This window comes from Mytilus edulis, chromosome 9, assembly GCF_963676685.1.
Source record: "Mytilus edulis chromosome 9, xbMytEdul2.2, whole genome shotgun sequence".
Classification (NCBI taxonomy): domain Eukaryota; kingdom Metazoa; phylum Mollusca; class Bivalvia; order Mytilida; family Mytilidae; genus Mytilus; species Mytilus edulis.
Window position 1 is genome coordinate 12,480,418 of NC_092352.1, and position 16,110 is coordinate 12,496,527.

The 16,110-nt window shown below is 30.9% G+C and overlaps 2 protein-coding genes across 3 annotated transcripts in view; both read right to left on the reverse strand.

The window, feature by feature from the left end:
- LOC139489521 (protein dachsous-like) overlaps positions 1-1,525 on the reverse strand; it is a 33,272-nt gene extending 31,747 nt beyond the window's left edge. For both annotated transcript variants that reach the window (XM_071276013.1, XM_071276014.1), the window contains exons 1-3: positions 1,396-1,525; positions 837-968; positions 239-419 (exon numbers count right to left, since the gene is read on the reverse strand). In XM_071276013.1, the coding sequence (XP_071132114.1) occupies positions 239-419; positions 837-968; positions 1,396-1,506 (424 nt within the window). In that variant the 5' untranslated portion in view covers positions 1,507-1,525. The remainder of the gene's footprint in view (positions 1-238; positions 420-836; positions 969-1,395) is intronic.
- A 313-nt stretch (positions 1,526-1,838) lies between these two features.
- The window catches only part of LOC139489441 (protocadherin Fat 4-like), an 89,067-nt gene continuing 74,795 nt past the window's right edge, over positions 1,839-16,110 (reverse strand). The window contains exons 53-61 of the mRNA XM_071275765.1: positions 13,067-13,206; positions 11,253-12,500; positions 10,751-10,855; positions 9,447-9,587; positions 5,086-5,232; positions 3,815-3,931; positions 3,305-3,395; positions 2,334-2,464; positions 1,839-1,943 (exon numbers count right to left, since the gene is read on the reverse strand). Of these exons, the coding sequence (XP_071131866.1) occupies positions 1,839-1,943; positions 2,334-2,464; positions 3,305-3,395; positions 3,815-3,931; positions 5,086-5,232; positions 9,447-9,587; positions 10,751-10,855; positions 11,253-12,500; positions 13,067-13,206 (2,225 nt within the window). The remainder of the gene's footprint in view (positions 1,944-2,333; positions 2,465-3,304; positions 3,396-3,814; positions 3,932-5,085; positions 5,233-9,446; positions 9,588-10,750; positions 10,856-11,252; positions 12,501-13,066; positions 13,207-16,110) is intronic.

The window sequence follows — 16,110 nt, forward strand, 5'->3', positions numbered from 1 at the left end:
CTATTGACAGTAATGAAAAAGTCTGAGAATTGCGAATGCAGGTAATTCCGGGTTGAAATATTCGAAAGTGGGAGATTCTATAATCCCGCATGGGAGCAGAACGGCAAGCGTGAGATTTCCGGAAAATTCACCATTTGAACCACTCAAAACAGGAGGGTTGGCAGGTATGTGAGCTGTTAAAAATAAAAATTTACTGTAAAAAAAACTCCCACTTCTTTTCCACAGTACCATATCTTACCTGAGTCTGTGCCTGTTAGTCTAAATGTTATGTTGTTGTACTGTTCTAAGTAATCACAATCAGTGGCTGTGACCGTCAGGATAGAAAAACCCTTATGTGACCCCTCTAACACTTCAGCATGGTAATGAGGCTGGGTAAACTGTGGTTTACAATCATTTATATCCTCTACATGTAGAACCACCTAAAACAAAGCAATTTAATAATAAAATCAGCTGAAATGTATTTAGGTAGTTAGTTTTCTTATATAAATTAATTTACATTTTTTTCGTTTTGGGCCTTTTATAGCTGACTATGTGTTATGGGTTTTGCTCATTGTTAAAGGCCGTATTGTGACCTATATTTGTTAATTTCTGTGTCTTTTGGTCTTTTGAGAGGAGTGGTCTCATTGGCATTCTTCATTAGAATCATTGAGCAAAACATTGAATTCAAGCTTTGCAAGGGTTCAGGCACAGTCATGTCTGGCAGTCATGACATAACTTGTACAAATATGACGGTCTTATTAGAGTATATACTTTGTTGACTGTTTTCCCTGTTATAACTAAGAATAATTTAGGGTTGAGCTTGGATAGTTGTTGCTATCTTGTTTTAGTCTTCTTACCACAGTGACTTCAGATTTAGCTGGGATTCCATGGTCCTCGGCTTTTACATGTAACCTATAAACAGCTGTTCCATTTTCTTTCTGACTATTTTGAGATTCTCTATCAAGCTCCTTCAACACTGTTATAACACCCTAAAATACAGATGTCATTGTTATTTGTTCATTTAAAATATCATCAACACAAGTATGACATGTTAAAGTCTTCATATTGCATCTGTGCTATTTACTAAAAGATGTAGATCAGAAATTTGTCAAATGTATGAAAGTTAGCATTTTTTTAATGGATTAAATTTGCAATATGTTACATGTACCCTATTTATTCAATGTTTTCTGAGGAGTTTAAAGAAATTCTCCATAGTTGTAGCTATGTTGATGTATTTAAATCCTGGTCTTTCTAAAACTACTCATCACATTCATTTGATGTGGTATTGACAAAACATAAACCTCATGATAACATGAATAAGAAATCTAACATTGTTTTTTTTTCTTTAAATATATCAGGCTTCCACTTATTTCAAACTGATATATTATATTGGACTGACACACCCCTTTTACTTACAGTATTATTTGGTAATGTAGTTATATTGAACAATCCACCATAATCATTTATCAATGTAAAACTATTTGTTCCGTTGTCACCCAAGTCTGGGTCTGTTGTAGATATCACCATCTCAAAACCTTTACTGATAGGACCTGAAGAAAAACATTCAGATCAAAGTAAAACATTGTAACTACTTGTACACATTCTTAAGTAAATAAGATACATAGTTCTGATGTTACACTTTTGGTATGTTCATTTTGATTGGATAATACCACAAGTTTCAGGTTATCAACTCCATGTTTGATGGTATGAAATTGTTGGCACATCATGTAAATTATTTTAAAACATATGATTTAAAGAAGCATTTGAATCAACTAATTGTCTCATTGCTTTAAGCAATATCTTAAATTCAAGAATAACCTCTATGCCTTTATTAGCTTAAAATTGCATAATTATGAATTCTAATGTAACTTACCTTCTAATGTCTCAAACAAATATGAGTCTTTGTTGAATTTTGGTTTGAATTCATTGACATCTAAAATGGTTATGCTTACATTTGTGCTTCCCTGTAACAGAAACATTTTGAGCTTAACTTCATGCATTGGTAAACAAGATTGACAGAGCATTATAAAGATACACCTGCATTACTTATTTGGTACATAGGAAGTTGATATGCTAGTTCGATGGATTAGTCTCTCTTAAAAATAAGAGTTAATTTCCAGTTCAGTTTATTGATAAGTTCCAGATTTTGAAACTAATTTTACACATTGGAGTTTTATAATAACCAATAAAAAGAATTTAAAAAACATGAATTTAAGTAATTAATAAAAATATCTTGAAAAATGCATATGCTATTGAAATCATTGAAAGAAAACAAAGTGAACCTAAGATAAAATATATTCTATTTGATCAGAAACATCTTATACTACCAGACTAAATTGAATGTTATAACTCACTGTATGTCCGTCAGAATCATGGGCAATAATTGTTACTGTATATGATGATCGGTTTTCTCTATTTAGGTTTGTGTTCACTTCTAAGTCACCAAAATGGCTACTGTTCTGAATGATGAAATACATACTATCATCTGAAAACATAAGAGATAACTTGGGTTAATAATGTCAATAAAAGGTTATTTAACAATACATCTATCAGAGGTGTTTTTAGCATGTTGCAGAAATAAATCAATTCAATTGAGACACACACTTTCCTTGTGGACAATTAAATAAAAAGACCCCCCACCCCTACCAAAACAATCAAACATAAAAAAATAGCTTCTAATTATAATAGCTCTATACTCTGTCTGTATCTTGGCATTGCACAAGGTCATGTTTTTCTTTCTACTGTTAATGATATTAATTTATCATTTCAAGGCCTTTTAAAGCTGACTAGCGGTATGGGTTTTCTCATTGTTGAAAGCCATACAGTGACCTATAGATGTTAATTTGTGTCATATGGTCTCTTGTGGAGAGTAGCATCATTAGCAATCGTACCACATCTTCTTAATTTTATATATATACAATATAAGGTCAATGTCAGAAAAATATCAACTTTTTTGTATGAGGCTGAGAAACTGGGGAAGGGCGAGGTTCTACCGAGCTATTCTCCAGTTTTGCGCTGAGTACAAAAAAGTTGATATTTTTCTGACATTGACCTAATATTGTTTTTATACTGCAACTTAAATAAATAAATTGATAGCTATCTAAATTGTAACACATATTTCAAACTTATTTTCATCCCTTAATGAACCTCTAACTGTGGAAAAGGTGTTCCATGATGAAATTGACATTGCATAAAATATAGCTGTGTTACTATATTTAGGAAATAAACACAACTAGTTGCAGTATAAAGTGCTTTAAACTGCAGTTCAACTTGAAATACTAATGTATACAAATTAAAGAGCTTGAGTTAATATATAGGTACCTACCTCCTTCAAGTGAGTATTTCAATTTCCCCTCATCCAGAGCATCTTTATCATAGGCAGTCATGTGGATTATACTTGTATATTGAGGTACATTCTATAATAACACAAATAAAAATCATGTGAATATTTCTATATAGTTTTAAATTAAACAATTAAGCAATATTGTATACATGTGTAAAGTTTCTGATTAAACCATCAACTGAACCATGGCAAAGCACATCCAAGTATAAAACATTCTTTGACAATTTCTAACAATCAACATCTTGCCCAAAAATATCTATTTGGCTAGCTGTAGAAAATGTGTTTGAACTGTGAATTGTCACACTTCTCGATAAAAACTCTTTTAAGGGTTATTTATATTTTTTCAAAAAGATCTTAATTTGATATACAAAATAAACTGAATTCCATTTTAGATATAACCAGCACCTTGTACATTATCAAATTTACTGTCTATTCCTTATTCGAATCTTATAACATATGATAGCACTAAACATTACATATAAATGTACTTACTTCACTGATTTCAGCATAATACTGCGTTTGATTGAATATAGGATCATTATCATTGATATCTTGTATGTGGACCTTGATCTCTCTTGTACTGCTGTATTTACCATCACTTACTTCTGCCTAAATCATAATTAATATAAAATAATCTCACACAATAGAATCTCAAGTTTATCTAAAATATTCATCTTATTCATTGTAAATTACTCACAAATAAAAAATAAATTATTTTGCACCTCAAGTCCCAACTGTTATTGAATTGTTCATAAATTAGTCTTTCCAATGTTGAAAAATGAGTCAGGAGTGTAAAATTATATGTGTGGTCCTTTTTTTGTTTTTAAAAACCACTGCTTATAGATGTTTTCCCCCAATGTTATCACAAAGCTCAGTAGTCATCACTTGATACAGTTGTTTTCTGTAAATTTACTGTTAATAAAATCTAAAAATCAAAATCTAAAAATCAAAATCTAAAAATCAAAATCTAAAAATCAATCATTCAACACCTTTACAGACATAGATGGTCTTGTCCAGATATAGCAGACATTTTGGGACTTTTGGTTTTCAATGCCTTTTAATAACTTGGAAATTGGTCTTTCAAATGTTTAGATTTGATAACAACTGATGAAAGTTTTATTAAAAAAAAAAATCATGGATAGATTACTGAATTATAAACCGGTTATGTTTGATGAGTTTTAAAAATAGAAATTTGGGATTCATTTTATAGTTCATGTCATAATAAACATTTAAACTAAGTTTCAAGTTGAAGTGACCACAACTTCATAGAAAACAAAATGAAACAAGAATGTGTCCAAAGTACACGGATGCCCCACTCGCACTATCCTTTTCCATGTTCCATGGACTGTGAAATTGGGTAATAATCTAATTAGAAAGATTATACTATAGGGAACATATGTACTAAGTTTCAAGTTGATTGGACTTTAATTTTATCAAAAACTACCTTGACCAAAAACTTTAACCTGAAACTCCCACTTTCATTTTCTATGTTCAGTGGACCGTGAAATTGGGGTCAAAAGTCTAATTTGGCTTTAAAATTAGAAAGATCATATCATAAGCAACAAGTCTACTAAGTTTCAAGTTGATTGGACTTCAGCTTCATCAAAAACTACCTTGACCAAAAACTTTAACCTGAACGGACGGACACACAGACGAACGGAGCCACAGACCAGTAAACATAATGCCCCTCTACTATCGTAGGTGGGGCATAAAAATAATTTGATCTACTTCAAACTAAAATTTTGGGAATTAAAAATGCTTACCTTTAATGAGTATAATCCATTTAGATTATCAGGCATATATTCATAATCTAGACTTGTTTTTAAGACAAGACACCCCCCTGTTTGGTTTGAGTATGGCTGAATTTTAAACTTGCCATGGGAATCATCTTCTATAATACTGAAATTAAGCTGAGAAAAGGAAAAGAAAAAGAAATAATTTATTACATGTAGTAGAATTATTATAAACAAAAAATAATTCATCATTTTCATAATACAAATGGAATACAATGTTTATGTATATGAACCTTAAAAGATGCATTCATTAGACAATTGAAAAAAATCATTTTTATTTGTGTAGTTCAATGCCTTTGATTTCATACAACTTGAAATTTGTAAGCATGTTATGTCCAGAGATTATTGAATAAGCAAGCTTTCATAAAGGTCTGAATTGCAGTTTATCTTAAAAAAGAAAATTTCATGGCACGTACAGGAAAAGAAAAAGAAATAATTTATTACATGTAGTAGAATTATTATAAACAAAAAATAATTCATCATTTTCATAATACAAATGGAATACAATGTTTATGTATATGAACCTTAAAAGATGCATTCATTAGACAATTGAAAAAAATCATTTTTATTTGTGTAGTTCAATGCCTTTGATTTCATACAACTTGAAATTTGTAAGCATGTTATGTCCAGAGATTATTGAATAAGCAAGCTTTCATAAAGGTCTGAATTGCAGTTTATCTTTAAAAAGAAAATTTCATGGCACGTACAGATTTAAAAACCTTTTAAAAAAAAAAAAAAAAATAACTGTTCCAAAAAGGTTTTTACCTGTTATCTTTAAGCATTATTTACCTGCCTACTAAAGCCAAAATATTTTACAATTTTCCTGTGTATTTCTAGACATTGAGACAAAATATTCACCTGTACCGGTATATAAAAATCAAAGAGCTGAAAGCTCTGAAGAAAAATGACGCCACTGTCTCTAATATTGGGATAGTTTTTATGCAAGTCTTGATTTTCACATACCGTAATTAGTTTAACAATGCAACATGTCTCGTAAGCATATACATGTAATTGATATTCGTATATGTGTGTGTGTGAAGTGAAGGTGCCAACTGGCTGGGTTTTTTTTTTAAGACAAATGAATAGGTCAAGACTACCTGAATTGTACAAATAAATACCGTAGAAAGGCTTCTATATTTCTCACTGGTACATAGGCTGAATCCGGGTCCGTTCGCGCCCATTCACGTTTGCACCAACTCATGTTCGCCCCCTTTCACTTTCACACCCTACATGTTCGCAACTAATCTTAATTGGTTTTGTGTTTAATAACTCTGTAAGCAAGTGTTTTCTTATAAGTATAATTGTTGTCATTGTCTCAAAATAAAGTGAGACAGCATTTTTTTTTTGTGTTGAATAAATCTTAATCATGTTTTGGATAGCGTATTGTTAAAGATAATAATAATCGTTTCTAAATAAAGTGGTATTTTGTCAACGTTTTATTTAGCGTTGAATAACTCTTAATCATGTTTTGGTTAGTGTATTGCTATACTTTGTTTCATTGACCTCTTTCATAATGAAGTGAGATTCTGACTATTTTTTTTCTGTGTGTTGAATAAATTTTATCATGTTTTGGTTATAATAGTGGATTGCTATATTTTGGTTCCTATATTTTATTGTTTTGTTGTTTCAGATCAAAGGGCTTAAAAACAATTATCTTTTGTGTTTTTCCTTTAAAATCTTCAATGTTTTACTCATACCAAGCTAAAAATACATTCAGTATTTACACCAAAGCAATTTAAAACAACAATCATGATTTTCCAATTATTCAACTTGAATTTGAATTAAAATTGGGCGCGAATGAGTAGAGTGCGAACGGACCTTGGGTGTGAACGTGCGAGGTGCAAAAGTGTATTGGGCACAAACAGACCTGATACCACATAGTCTGAACCCCCTTCTCCCACAAAATATGATGTAAATTAAAAACAAATTGTTCAGAGAACAATTGAAGTCTTTCCACTAGAAAAGATCTATTTTTATATTGAAATATGAAAAATCAGTTTAAAATGTTAGTTCCTATGGCTTTATGACGTCCTATTAACCTATGACCTTGACCTCAATTTCAAGGTCACAAACCATGGACCTTGAATCAAAATATCCTAGGTCTTTAATATGTTTGGTTAATGAGTACTACCACTTGACGCGTAATTTTAAATGTAAGATGGACAAAAACTCCCTTTTATTGTATGCGCAGCCTTTCAACCAAAATATACAAGTAAGGACATGTCGCAACTAATAATTTATGAAAAATTATTTGTCAAAATGTCATACAGTATTTGAAAAGAAGTGAAAATAAGCCAAAATCAAAATTTATAATATGACCTTGACCTTTGACATTGACCTCATTTTCATTTTTAGTACCAATGACCTCATGAAGACCCTAGGTCTCTATCAGTTATGGTTTACCAGTTGAAAATGCATATCGCTTGAATCAAATGAAAAAGGGGGAATAACTCTCATATAGAGTCCCCATAGAGCTATGGTTCAAACGAATATTCTTATCCTAAATATGTAACGAGCAATTTGGTAAAATAAAATCTTTTACGATTACAAAGGAGAGGTGGCCACAAGAAAAACAGTGTTTGGGGAGATAACTCTTACAACGTAATGTATTTTGTTATAATTACATTTGATATATGTTTCATTATAATACTTTATTCTGATTGGCTAACTGCACATCACATGTTATTCCTCAAGCAATTGCATCACTCAATAAAACTTTTCATTCATGATAACACGTGGTCCCACAATAAAGTGCACAGATGAATTGAATAAAAAAGTTATAAAATTCGTGTTTTCATGATCCTAGCTAAAAAAAGTAATTATAAGTATTGAATGTTTCTTTTTGTAACCTCATAGGGTTGCAAAAGCGTTGACCGTGTGCACATTTTTAGAATGAAGCGCTTACGCGCTTCATACAAAAAGTACTTCGGTCAACGCTTTTACACCTCAATGAATTTACAAAAGAAAGCATTCAATACTTAAATGCAGTTGTAAATTTTTAAAGCAAAAAGAGTTAATACTAACTTTCACTTTTTTGGATGTTCATGTACATTTTGAATGTATTTATTTTTCTCAACTACATGAATTTTTTGGTGTATTTTTAATGATATATATGAGTAGTCCAAATAATTATTACGTCTGGCAAGGCTTTTTAAATTTTATTCTGGGACACCTTCCTATGACCACAAGGCTTATGTTAATTTTTTTCTGGGACGCCTTCTTAGGAAGCCTTCCTACGAACGTCTTAGGAAGGCGTCCCAGAAAAAAATAAAATAGCCTTATTGGATATTTTTATGCATTATTTAACCAGTTAAGTCTTTTACAGGATTGTTTATTTAATGCTGTTTAAACATTACTGAAAAAAAAACCACCTTAAATTTGCTAATTATTTGGCATGAAAGTTTGATTTATTGAAAGGGACTCATAGTTTTTCATTTAATTTTAATAATTGTCTAATGGTTAAAACAATAGCTTCGTTGTTTACTTTTATACACAACAACATATTCACTTTGGTCTCGTTGTTTACCTAATATTCACTATGTACTTGGTAACAGTTATTAATTAATTGAATAGAAAATATTATAATAAATATTATTGGAAGCCGAATTGACGTCAAATAGGTGCCGATTTGACTAGATGCCAATTTAACCAGGTGCCGACTTGACTTGTACGTTTCAATTCCTCTGCGATCGTTTGCGGTATTTTCTTGAGAAATCCTATTTTCCATCATCAAAGAGAAGAAGAAACTGCTTGAAATGATTCCCGAACGCTTCGTGATTGTTAAAATAAGTTTAATTCACTCAAAAAACAATTTTAAAACTTGCGATGTTTAAACAGGAAGTTTCAAAAGCACGTGTAAAAGAAGAAATTAACCGGTGAGAGTGGAAATCCGTACATAACATATATCACTATAGTACGACTTTTAAAGCAAAACAGTTTCATCCTTTTGTAAAACAGTCTTTAATATACCTATCACATTAATGTTTGAAGGGTCTTAAGCTTATTCAAACCATATAAGTCGGTATGAAACACCAAAACGGAATGATAATAACCGATTACGTTTTGTAGTTTACAAAATTCTGGACTGGTTCCTGTCAAACTACAACACTTTCTTCGACTGTAGTGGAATACAAACAGAAACCAGTTAGTTTGTAAACTGGTTCCTGGCTGATTACTACACAATGCTCATGCATAATGATAACACAAGCACATTCCTCCAGTTTGTATTGAAATTAGTAAATACGAAACCAAGCGCAGTAGGCAGAGAAATCAGGTCGGCAGTTATGGAACAATGACTGCGTCATTTTCCAAAAATTTACAGAGTTATTTACCTTTGTATTTAAGTCAGGATCTTCTACAGGTAATGGAAAGAAACATGTTCCTGACAACAAACTCTCTGGAATAGTTTTAGTGTCATACTGGAACCCAAATCGTGGAGGGTTGTCATTAATGTCTTCGATATTAATGTTGACCTGTAGGAGAAGATATAAAATCTGGGTTTCATTCAATCCTATGTTTCTTATTATTACAGATTGAAATATGCTTTGGATATGTACTCAAAATATCCAACACATAGTATGACCAAGTTTTCTTTTGCTAAAATCATACTCTTTCTCATTTTAAGTTTCCTTGAAATCTACATATTTTCATTATACTTTATATTTAACACTGTCACAAAGATATAAACGTATAAACACCGTCTTGGAGAGAAAAAGAAACTGTCTTTCAAAAGACAATCTTTACTTTCATACAGTAAAAGAATGATAGCTGACTATGCGGTATGGGCTTTGCTCATTGTTTAAGGCCATACAGTGACAAATAATTGTTGATCTCTGTGTCATATGGTCTCTTGTGGAGAGTTGTCTAATTGACAATCATACCACATCTTTTTTATATTATATTTGTTACACCTGGCAAATTTTGATGTTTTTAACACTTCATCATTTGTAAGCTTAAACACAGATTCCAAATAACATGAAATATGCAATACTATGGGTTTATTACTTTTCATGATTATCAATTTTCATTGATTGAGGTAAACTTGGGATATTTGATTTCATAATTTTGCCAAAGTCTGTTCACAAGCTTTTAGATAAATTTGTAATTTGTTGAACATGTTCACCTGACCCATGAAATCCATGAAAATCTGTATAACATGAATAATAATAATAATTCACGATTCCTCCCTTGAATTTCACTGTTTGCTTTATTTGTAAAAGATACAATTCCGAAGAATATGTGATACAACACATTTTTATACCAAATAAAAGGGTTGTTATGGAGGTACCTTCATGACGAATAACAGTAAAAATTCTATCCAAATGACGTGAACAGTAATTTTTAGTGCATGAAAAAATATGTACACTTTCTTTTAGACAATAAAAAATGATAATTATTTGAGACCTCTGATGAATCACCAGAAGATATTTTGACGAATTGCAGTAAAAGTTTAACCAATTTGACACTAATGGTAGCTGAAAATGACTGACGGACAACTGACAGTAATGGCATCACTACCCTCATATAAGCACTTAAAATCTTTTATATCATAGAAATGTTAACTTTGATGAAGTATGTACTTAGATATGCAAATCTGTTTCAATAGAAAATAAAAATAATCTCAAAATTCATTTACCTGCCCTAGACAAGAACTTGAAGAACTGTTGACCTGTACATGTATGACTGTTATTTTCTTTGTTTCAGTCTCCCTGTCCAGTGGTCCATCTGATGTTATAGTACCCTAAAAATTAAGATAAAAAATAGAGAAATATTTTTGACAACAAAATCTGCAAAATTCAATAAATAACTATCTTTATTTTACATGTTTATATTTGCTTCATTTTTGTGAAAATCTTATTCAAAATTAAATAGTGCTAACAAGTTTGATCAACTAAAATCGTACCAATCCTTTAAAATTTAAGAAGTTTATGCCTCAAAATTTTTTTCAATGATGCTTTTGACTTAATATTTTGAGTGTATTAATCTACTTAAAATCTTAGGGTAGCTATGTAAAATTTTAACCCAAATTGAGTGATTACATTGAAGAAGATCCTGCCAAAAATCCTATGGTGGTTAAAATATATACAAGTCCTTTTAAGCTAAAATGATGATTTTAAAGACATATAGTGTGTACTTACATTAGAATCAATGGAGAATCCTGTGGAATTAAATAATGTGTAGGAGAGTGTCTGTTTAGAACTAGCATTGACTTTAGTTATGTAATGGTCGGTACTGTTTTCTGTCACGTCCACAGTTATAATGGCGGGTGTAATGACAAGACTGGGGTTATTGTATAATTCTATTTCTTTAGTATCCATCAGTCCACCTTTATCTTTGACGATGACAGATATTGTTAAATTGATAGCCACTTTATGTTTTGCTCTGATTTCACCAGATTTATTTCCAATTCTAAAATGTGTTGTATCGTTAAGAGAATAACTTAGAACATCATTATCATCAGGATCCCTTGCATTCACTATAGCAACTAGTTGGTCTTTAGTTATAGGAGATTTTACACATAATCCATCCATTTTTTCCAAGAACTGTGGTTTTTCATTAACATTAGTTATGTGTATTTGAACATGGGTGGTGGCAGTTTTAGGATCATCAGCTCTGTCTATTGCCAGCACAGTCAACTCGTAATATTTATCTCCTTCATAATCCAGCTTCCCCATAAGAGTTATTTCCCCTGAGTTTTCATTAATATGGAATTTGCCGTCGTATTTTGAGTTTGGGACAAGTTTATACCAGACAATTCCAGCATCTCCGGGATCTTTATCTTTAGCTTGAACTGTAATCACACTAGAATTGATATTAGCATTTTCTTTGAAGCTTTTTGAGTATGGCCCATTTATAAATTTTGGAGGGTTATGATTTGTTATGTCAATGAAAATGTTTATTTCTGCCGATGTAGTCAATGGAGGTTGTCCATGGTCCATGACATTGACAGTCATATTATACATCACATTAGCTTGGAACTTAACGTGATCATCCATTACAAACAATTCTCCTGTTAAGTTATCTATTCTAAAATGATCTTCATTTGCCAGATAGAATGTAAAACCTCCATTCGATATGTCTTTATCTTTTGCAGTCAACTGTCCAACTCTTCTATTGCCTAGAGCATTAGCTGGGATAGAGAAGTTCTTCAGACTGGAGGTAAATAAAGGTACATTGTCATTCACATCTTCTAGCAACACTTCAACAGTAGCATAATCTTGTTCATTTGTACCATCTGAGACAGAAATATTTACCATATACCTCTGATGGACTTCTGCATCTAGTTCTTTCTTTGTTACTAACATATTTTGTTGGAATTCAAATTCATCTTTGTAATTGACAGCTTTATATATCAATTTTGTGGAATCAGGATCAGATGCCCCAACCTGGAATAATAAAGTAATTTTTATTCTACTTTAATTCCTTTCTCATAATTTTAAGTAATCTGTTTTGCATCAATTTAAATAATTGTCATTACTTTGTATTCTTAAGAAAGTGAAGACTCACTCTGTTTTTAAGCTATTTTGTTTTCCTAATTGACAGATGATACAGCCAAAACTCCTAGATCTGCGTTTGTTTACATGACATCTTATATTATGAAAAGGCGCAGGTTTGTAGGAATAAGAGTTCTATTTATGACATGAATCAATATGATGGAAACAGCCATGGGCTTTTCTAAAGGCCTTGCAGTGACTTTTAGTTGTTAATTTCTTTGTCATTTGGCCTCTTGTGGAAAGTTGTCTCATTGGCAATCATACCTCATCATCTTTTTATTTCTATACAAAAATGTTTGAAGTTACTTTTCTTAACAAATTTTGAAACTAAACCAAATCACATGAAAGGCAATGCCTTTATTGGACATTCAAACAGTTCCTTGATTTTTCTCTTAAAAAAAAAGACTTCAATCAGGCTCTGGAATTTTGGCATCCAGAGATTGAATAGAGATTGTTACCTTGACAACTGAACTTCCAACTTTCATATTTTCTTTGATAGTAGCAGTATATGTCTTCCAGTAAAACTCAGGAGGTTTGTTGTCTGTGTTTTTGAGATTGATCATGATCAAAGCTCTGCTGGTATGTGAGAATGGTGTCCCTACAATAATATTACAACATAAATTACCTCATCCTCTTACTATTTCTTTCCCTTTGTAGAATATCTAAGATGGCTTAAAGTTATCATCCACAAATGTTTTTTCAAATGTAGATACCATTTCATAATAGCAACCCACCTTTCTCCTGGGTTGGGAACCCCCTTTTAAAAATGTCTGGATCAGCCCCCTGACTTAACATGTACAATGTTTATATCTAACACTTTTTTTTTCTTTTTTTTCCCTTATATTCCCAATCAAGAGTTGTAATTCTAAAAAGTTAGGAGGAAAGCTACAACCCATTGAAAGCAACTGAAAAAAGTCCATCAAAACCTATTTGACAGGATAGAGATCTATAAAATAATAGAAATTACATTTTTCAATTGACAACTGGAACTTGATATGTCACCAATAGTTTTGACTGTGGTAAGTTTAAAAAAAAAACTGTGGAATGCTTATAGAAATTGTTGTAAAAAAAATATAGAATATTGTAGGATGCACAAGTTTGGAAATCAGAAATCAGTAAAAGAGTGATAAACAAAAACTTTAACTTTTAGCCTATAAAAGTTGCCTTAATTTTTTTGGTTAAAGTCAGATTACTGTGATAAACCAAGTTCATAATTTTCAAAATTGAAATTCAGCTAACTTTAACAATCACAATACTGTTTCTTGTTTGATATAAATTGATTCAAGCACACTTAAGCTTGCATCAGACATGTGCAAGAACAATTTCCTGAGAGTTTATTTTCATCTATCTTTAAATCATACAAAACTTTGTTTTGGTTTTCCCATTTGAATGATTTTACACTAGTAAATTTTTGGGGCCTTAATTTGATGGCTTGCTGTTCCATGTGAGCCAAGGCTATGTGTTGAAGACCGTACATCGACCTATAATGGTTTACTTTTACAAATTGTAATTTGGATGGGGATGGTCTCATTGTCACTCATACCACATCTTCTTATATCTAACCTAAGGAAAAACAGCCTTATACTATTGCACGTCCTTACTTGTCTGTATTTACTAGTTATATCTATATATGAGTCACATAGCTATCAACAATCTACTGAGGTCATGTCTACGGTTTATGAGATTACGATCAGATTCGATTATGTTGATACTTGATAACAACTTATGAAGGGTTACTCGTTTCCTGTGAAAACTTTTTTTATTCTGTTTTCATACGTTATACAACAGATTTGAAATGCATGTATTTTTATAATTAGTGACAGAGAAGGTTGGATAAAAATTCTAAAATTATGAATTGTTTATTTCTTTTCATTTGTATTTTTGTTTTTTCTTGGATTTTAGGGACATGAGATAAACTGATTAATTGTTGTTTTCCTAATGTCCAGTTCATATTGAGGACAGGGGAGATTTAACTCTTACTTTTTTTTGGCATTGGGTCTTTGGACATAAAACATACTTATTCTTTTTACGAATGTGAATTAATCTTTTTTAAGGATGTGTTATTTGCTATAAAATCTATAATTGATATTTTATGTGACTTATATAATTAAAGGATATCGTATATTGGACATTCCCTCAAAACTACTTTTACTAAGAACTTTAAATATATCACAAAATATATTGTTAAATTTAAACTTTAAAACCTAAATGGTTAGTTTAAAATTATCAGGTGCATATATGTCTCAAATCTTTTGTTTATAAAATTTAAAGTCTGACAAAGAGTTTTATTTAAATTATGTACAGTTATTACCCTTTAATCACCACCTATTCAATTTACCCCCAGAATTTCTTTGCAAATAACAAATTCCATAACATCTGTTTGAAAAATCCAAATGACTGATTTTTAGACGAAACATCTGAGTTACAAATATGCTTTCTGTATCTATTTGTATTATTTTGCAGACAATGTTTTTAAAATATATTTAAGACTTCCTTTTAAATTATATACTATATATAGTCAAGGCCTTTCTATACTGGTTGATATTTCCATTACTGGTACTGGTTATACTAGGATAAAGTAAATAAAACACTTTCTTTAGACCTTCCACTAAATTCTGAATAGGATAGGAGGGTTAACTAAGACAAGTCATAGCTAATAATAAATATTGGCTATCAAAGATAAACACTCTAAAGTCATTTAGCAAATATCTCAGATATAGGTTTGAAATGAATTATTAAGGGACATAACTCTGAAGAAACAAAAATGAAAGACATCAAATTTGAAGACTGCATGTTTTTAGTAGTTCTCAATGCTATGATTTGATTTTAAATGATTTCACTGCTTTTAAAAGTTTATGCACAAAAACCTAAAATTGGTAATTCTAAATAGCATTACCAATGTAACAAAGCAAGAATAATGAATTAGAAAAAATGTCATTCGCTTCACAATTTGCAAAAATGTAAAGAAAAGGGGACTACAAAATTTAAATTTACAGTGAGATGAATAAAATGTTTGTTTCTCTATAAAATAACCTTAGCAGTTTATTAAATTTCCTTTATCATAAATAACTGTGCATAATTTTTTGATATGTATTAACATTACAACACTTGAACATGGAACAGTTCCATTACTTAAAATTTAGTAAAGATAATACTTTTTGTGATATAAAGTTATTTTAACTTAAACATGGCAAAATTAAACTGAAACTTGAAAAAGTAATTTATGTAGGTAAATTTTTCTTTACAACTTTTTAAAGTGCACGCTAAAATTGACTATGGGCACAACATTCATGAAAACAAAACAATGTAAGATCTTCTATAAAGCATAGGGTCTTCAGTGGCCGATTGGTCTAAGTTACTACAGTAATCACTAGCCAGTCAACACTGAGGTTGCAAGATTGAACCCCACTCTTGCAGGTGCACTCGACTCAAATCTTTATTGACTAGGATTTTTATTTCTTCTATCAAGGTGGTTGTCTCTGGTATACTCCACCTATAAAAA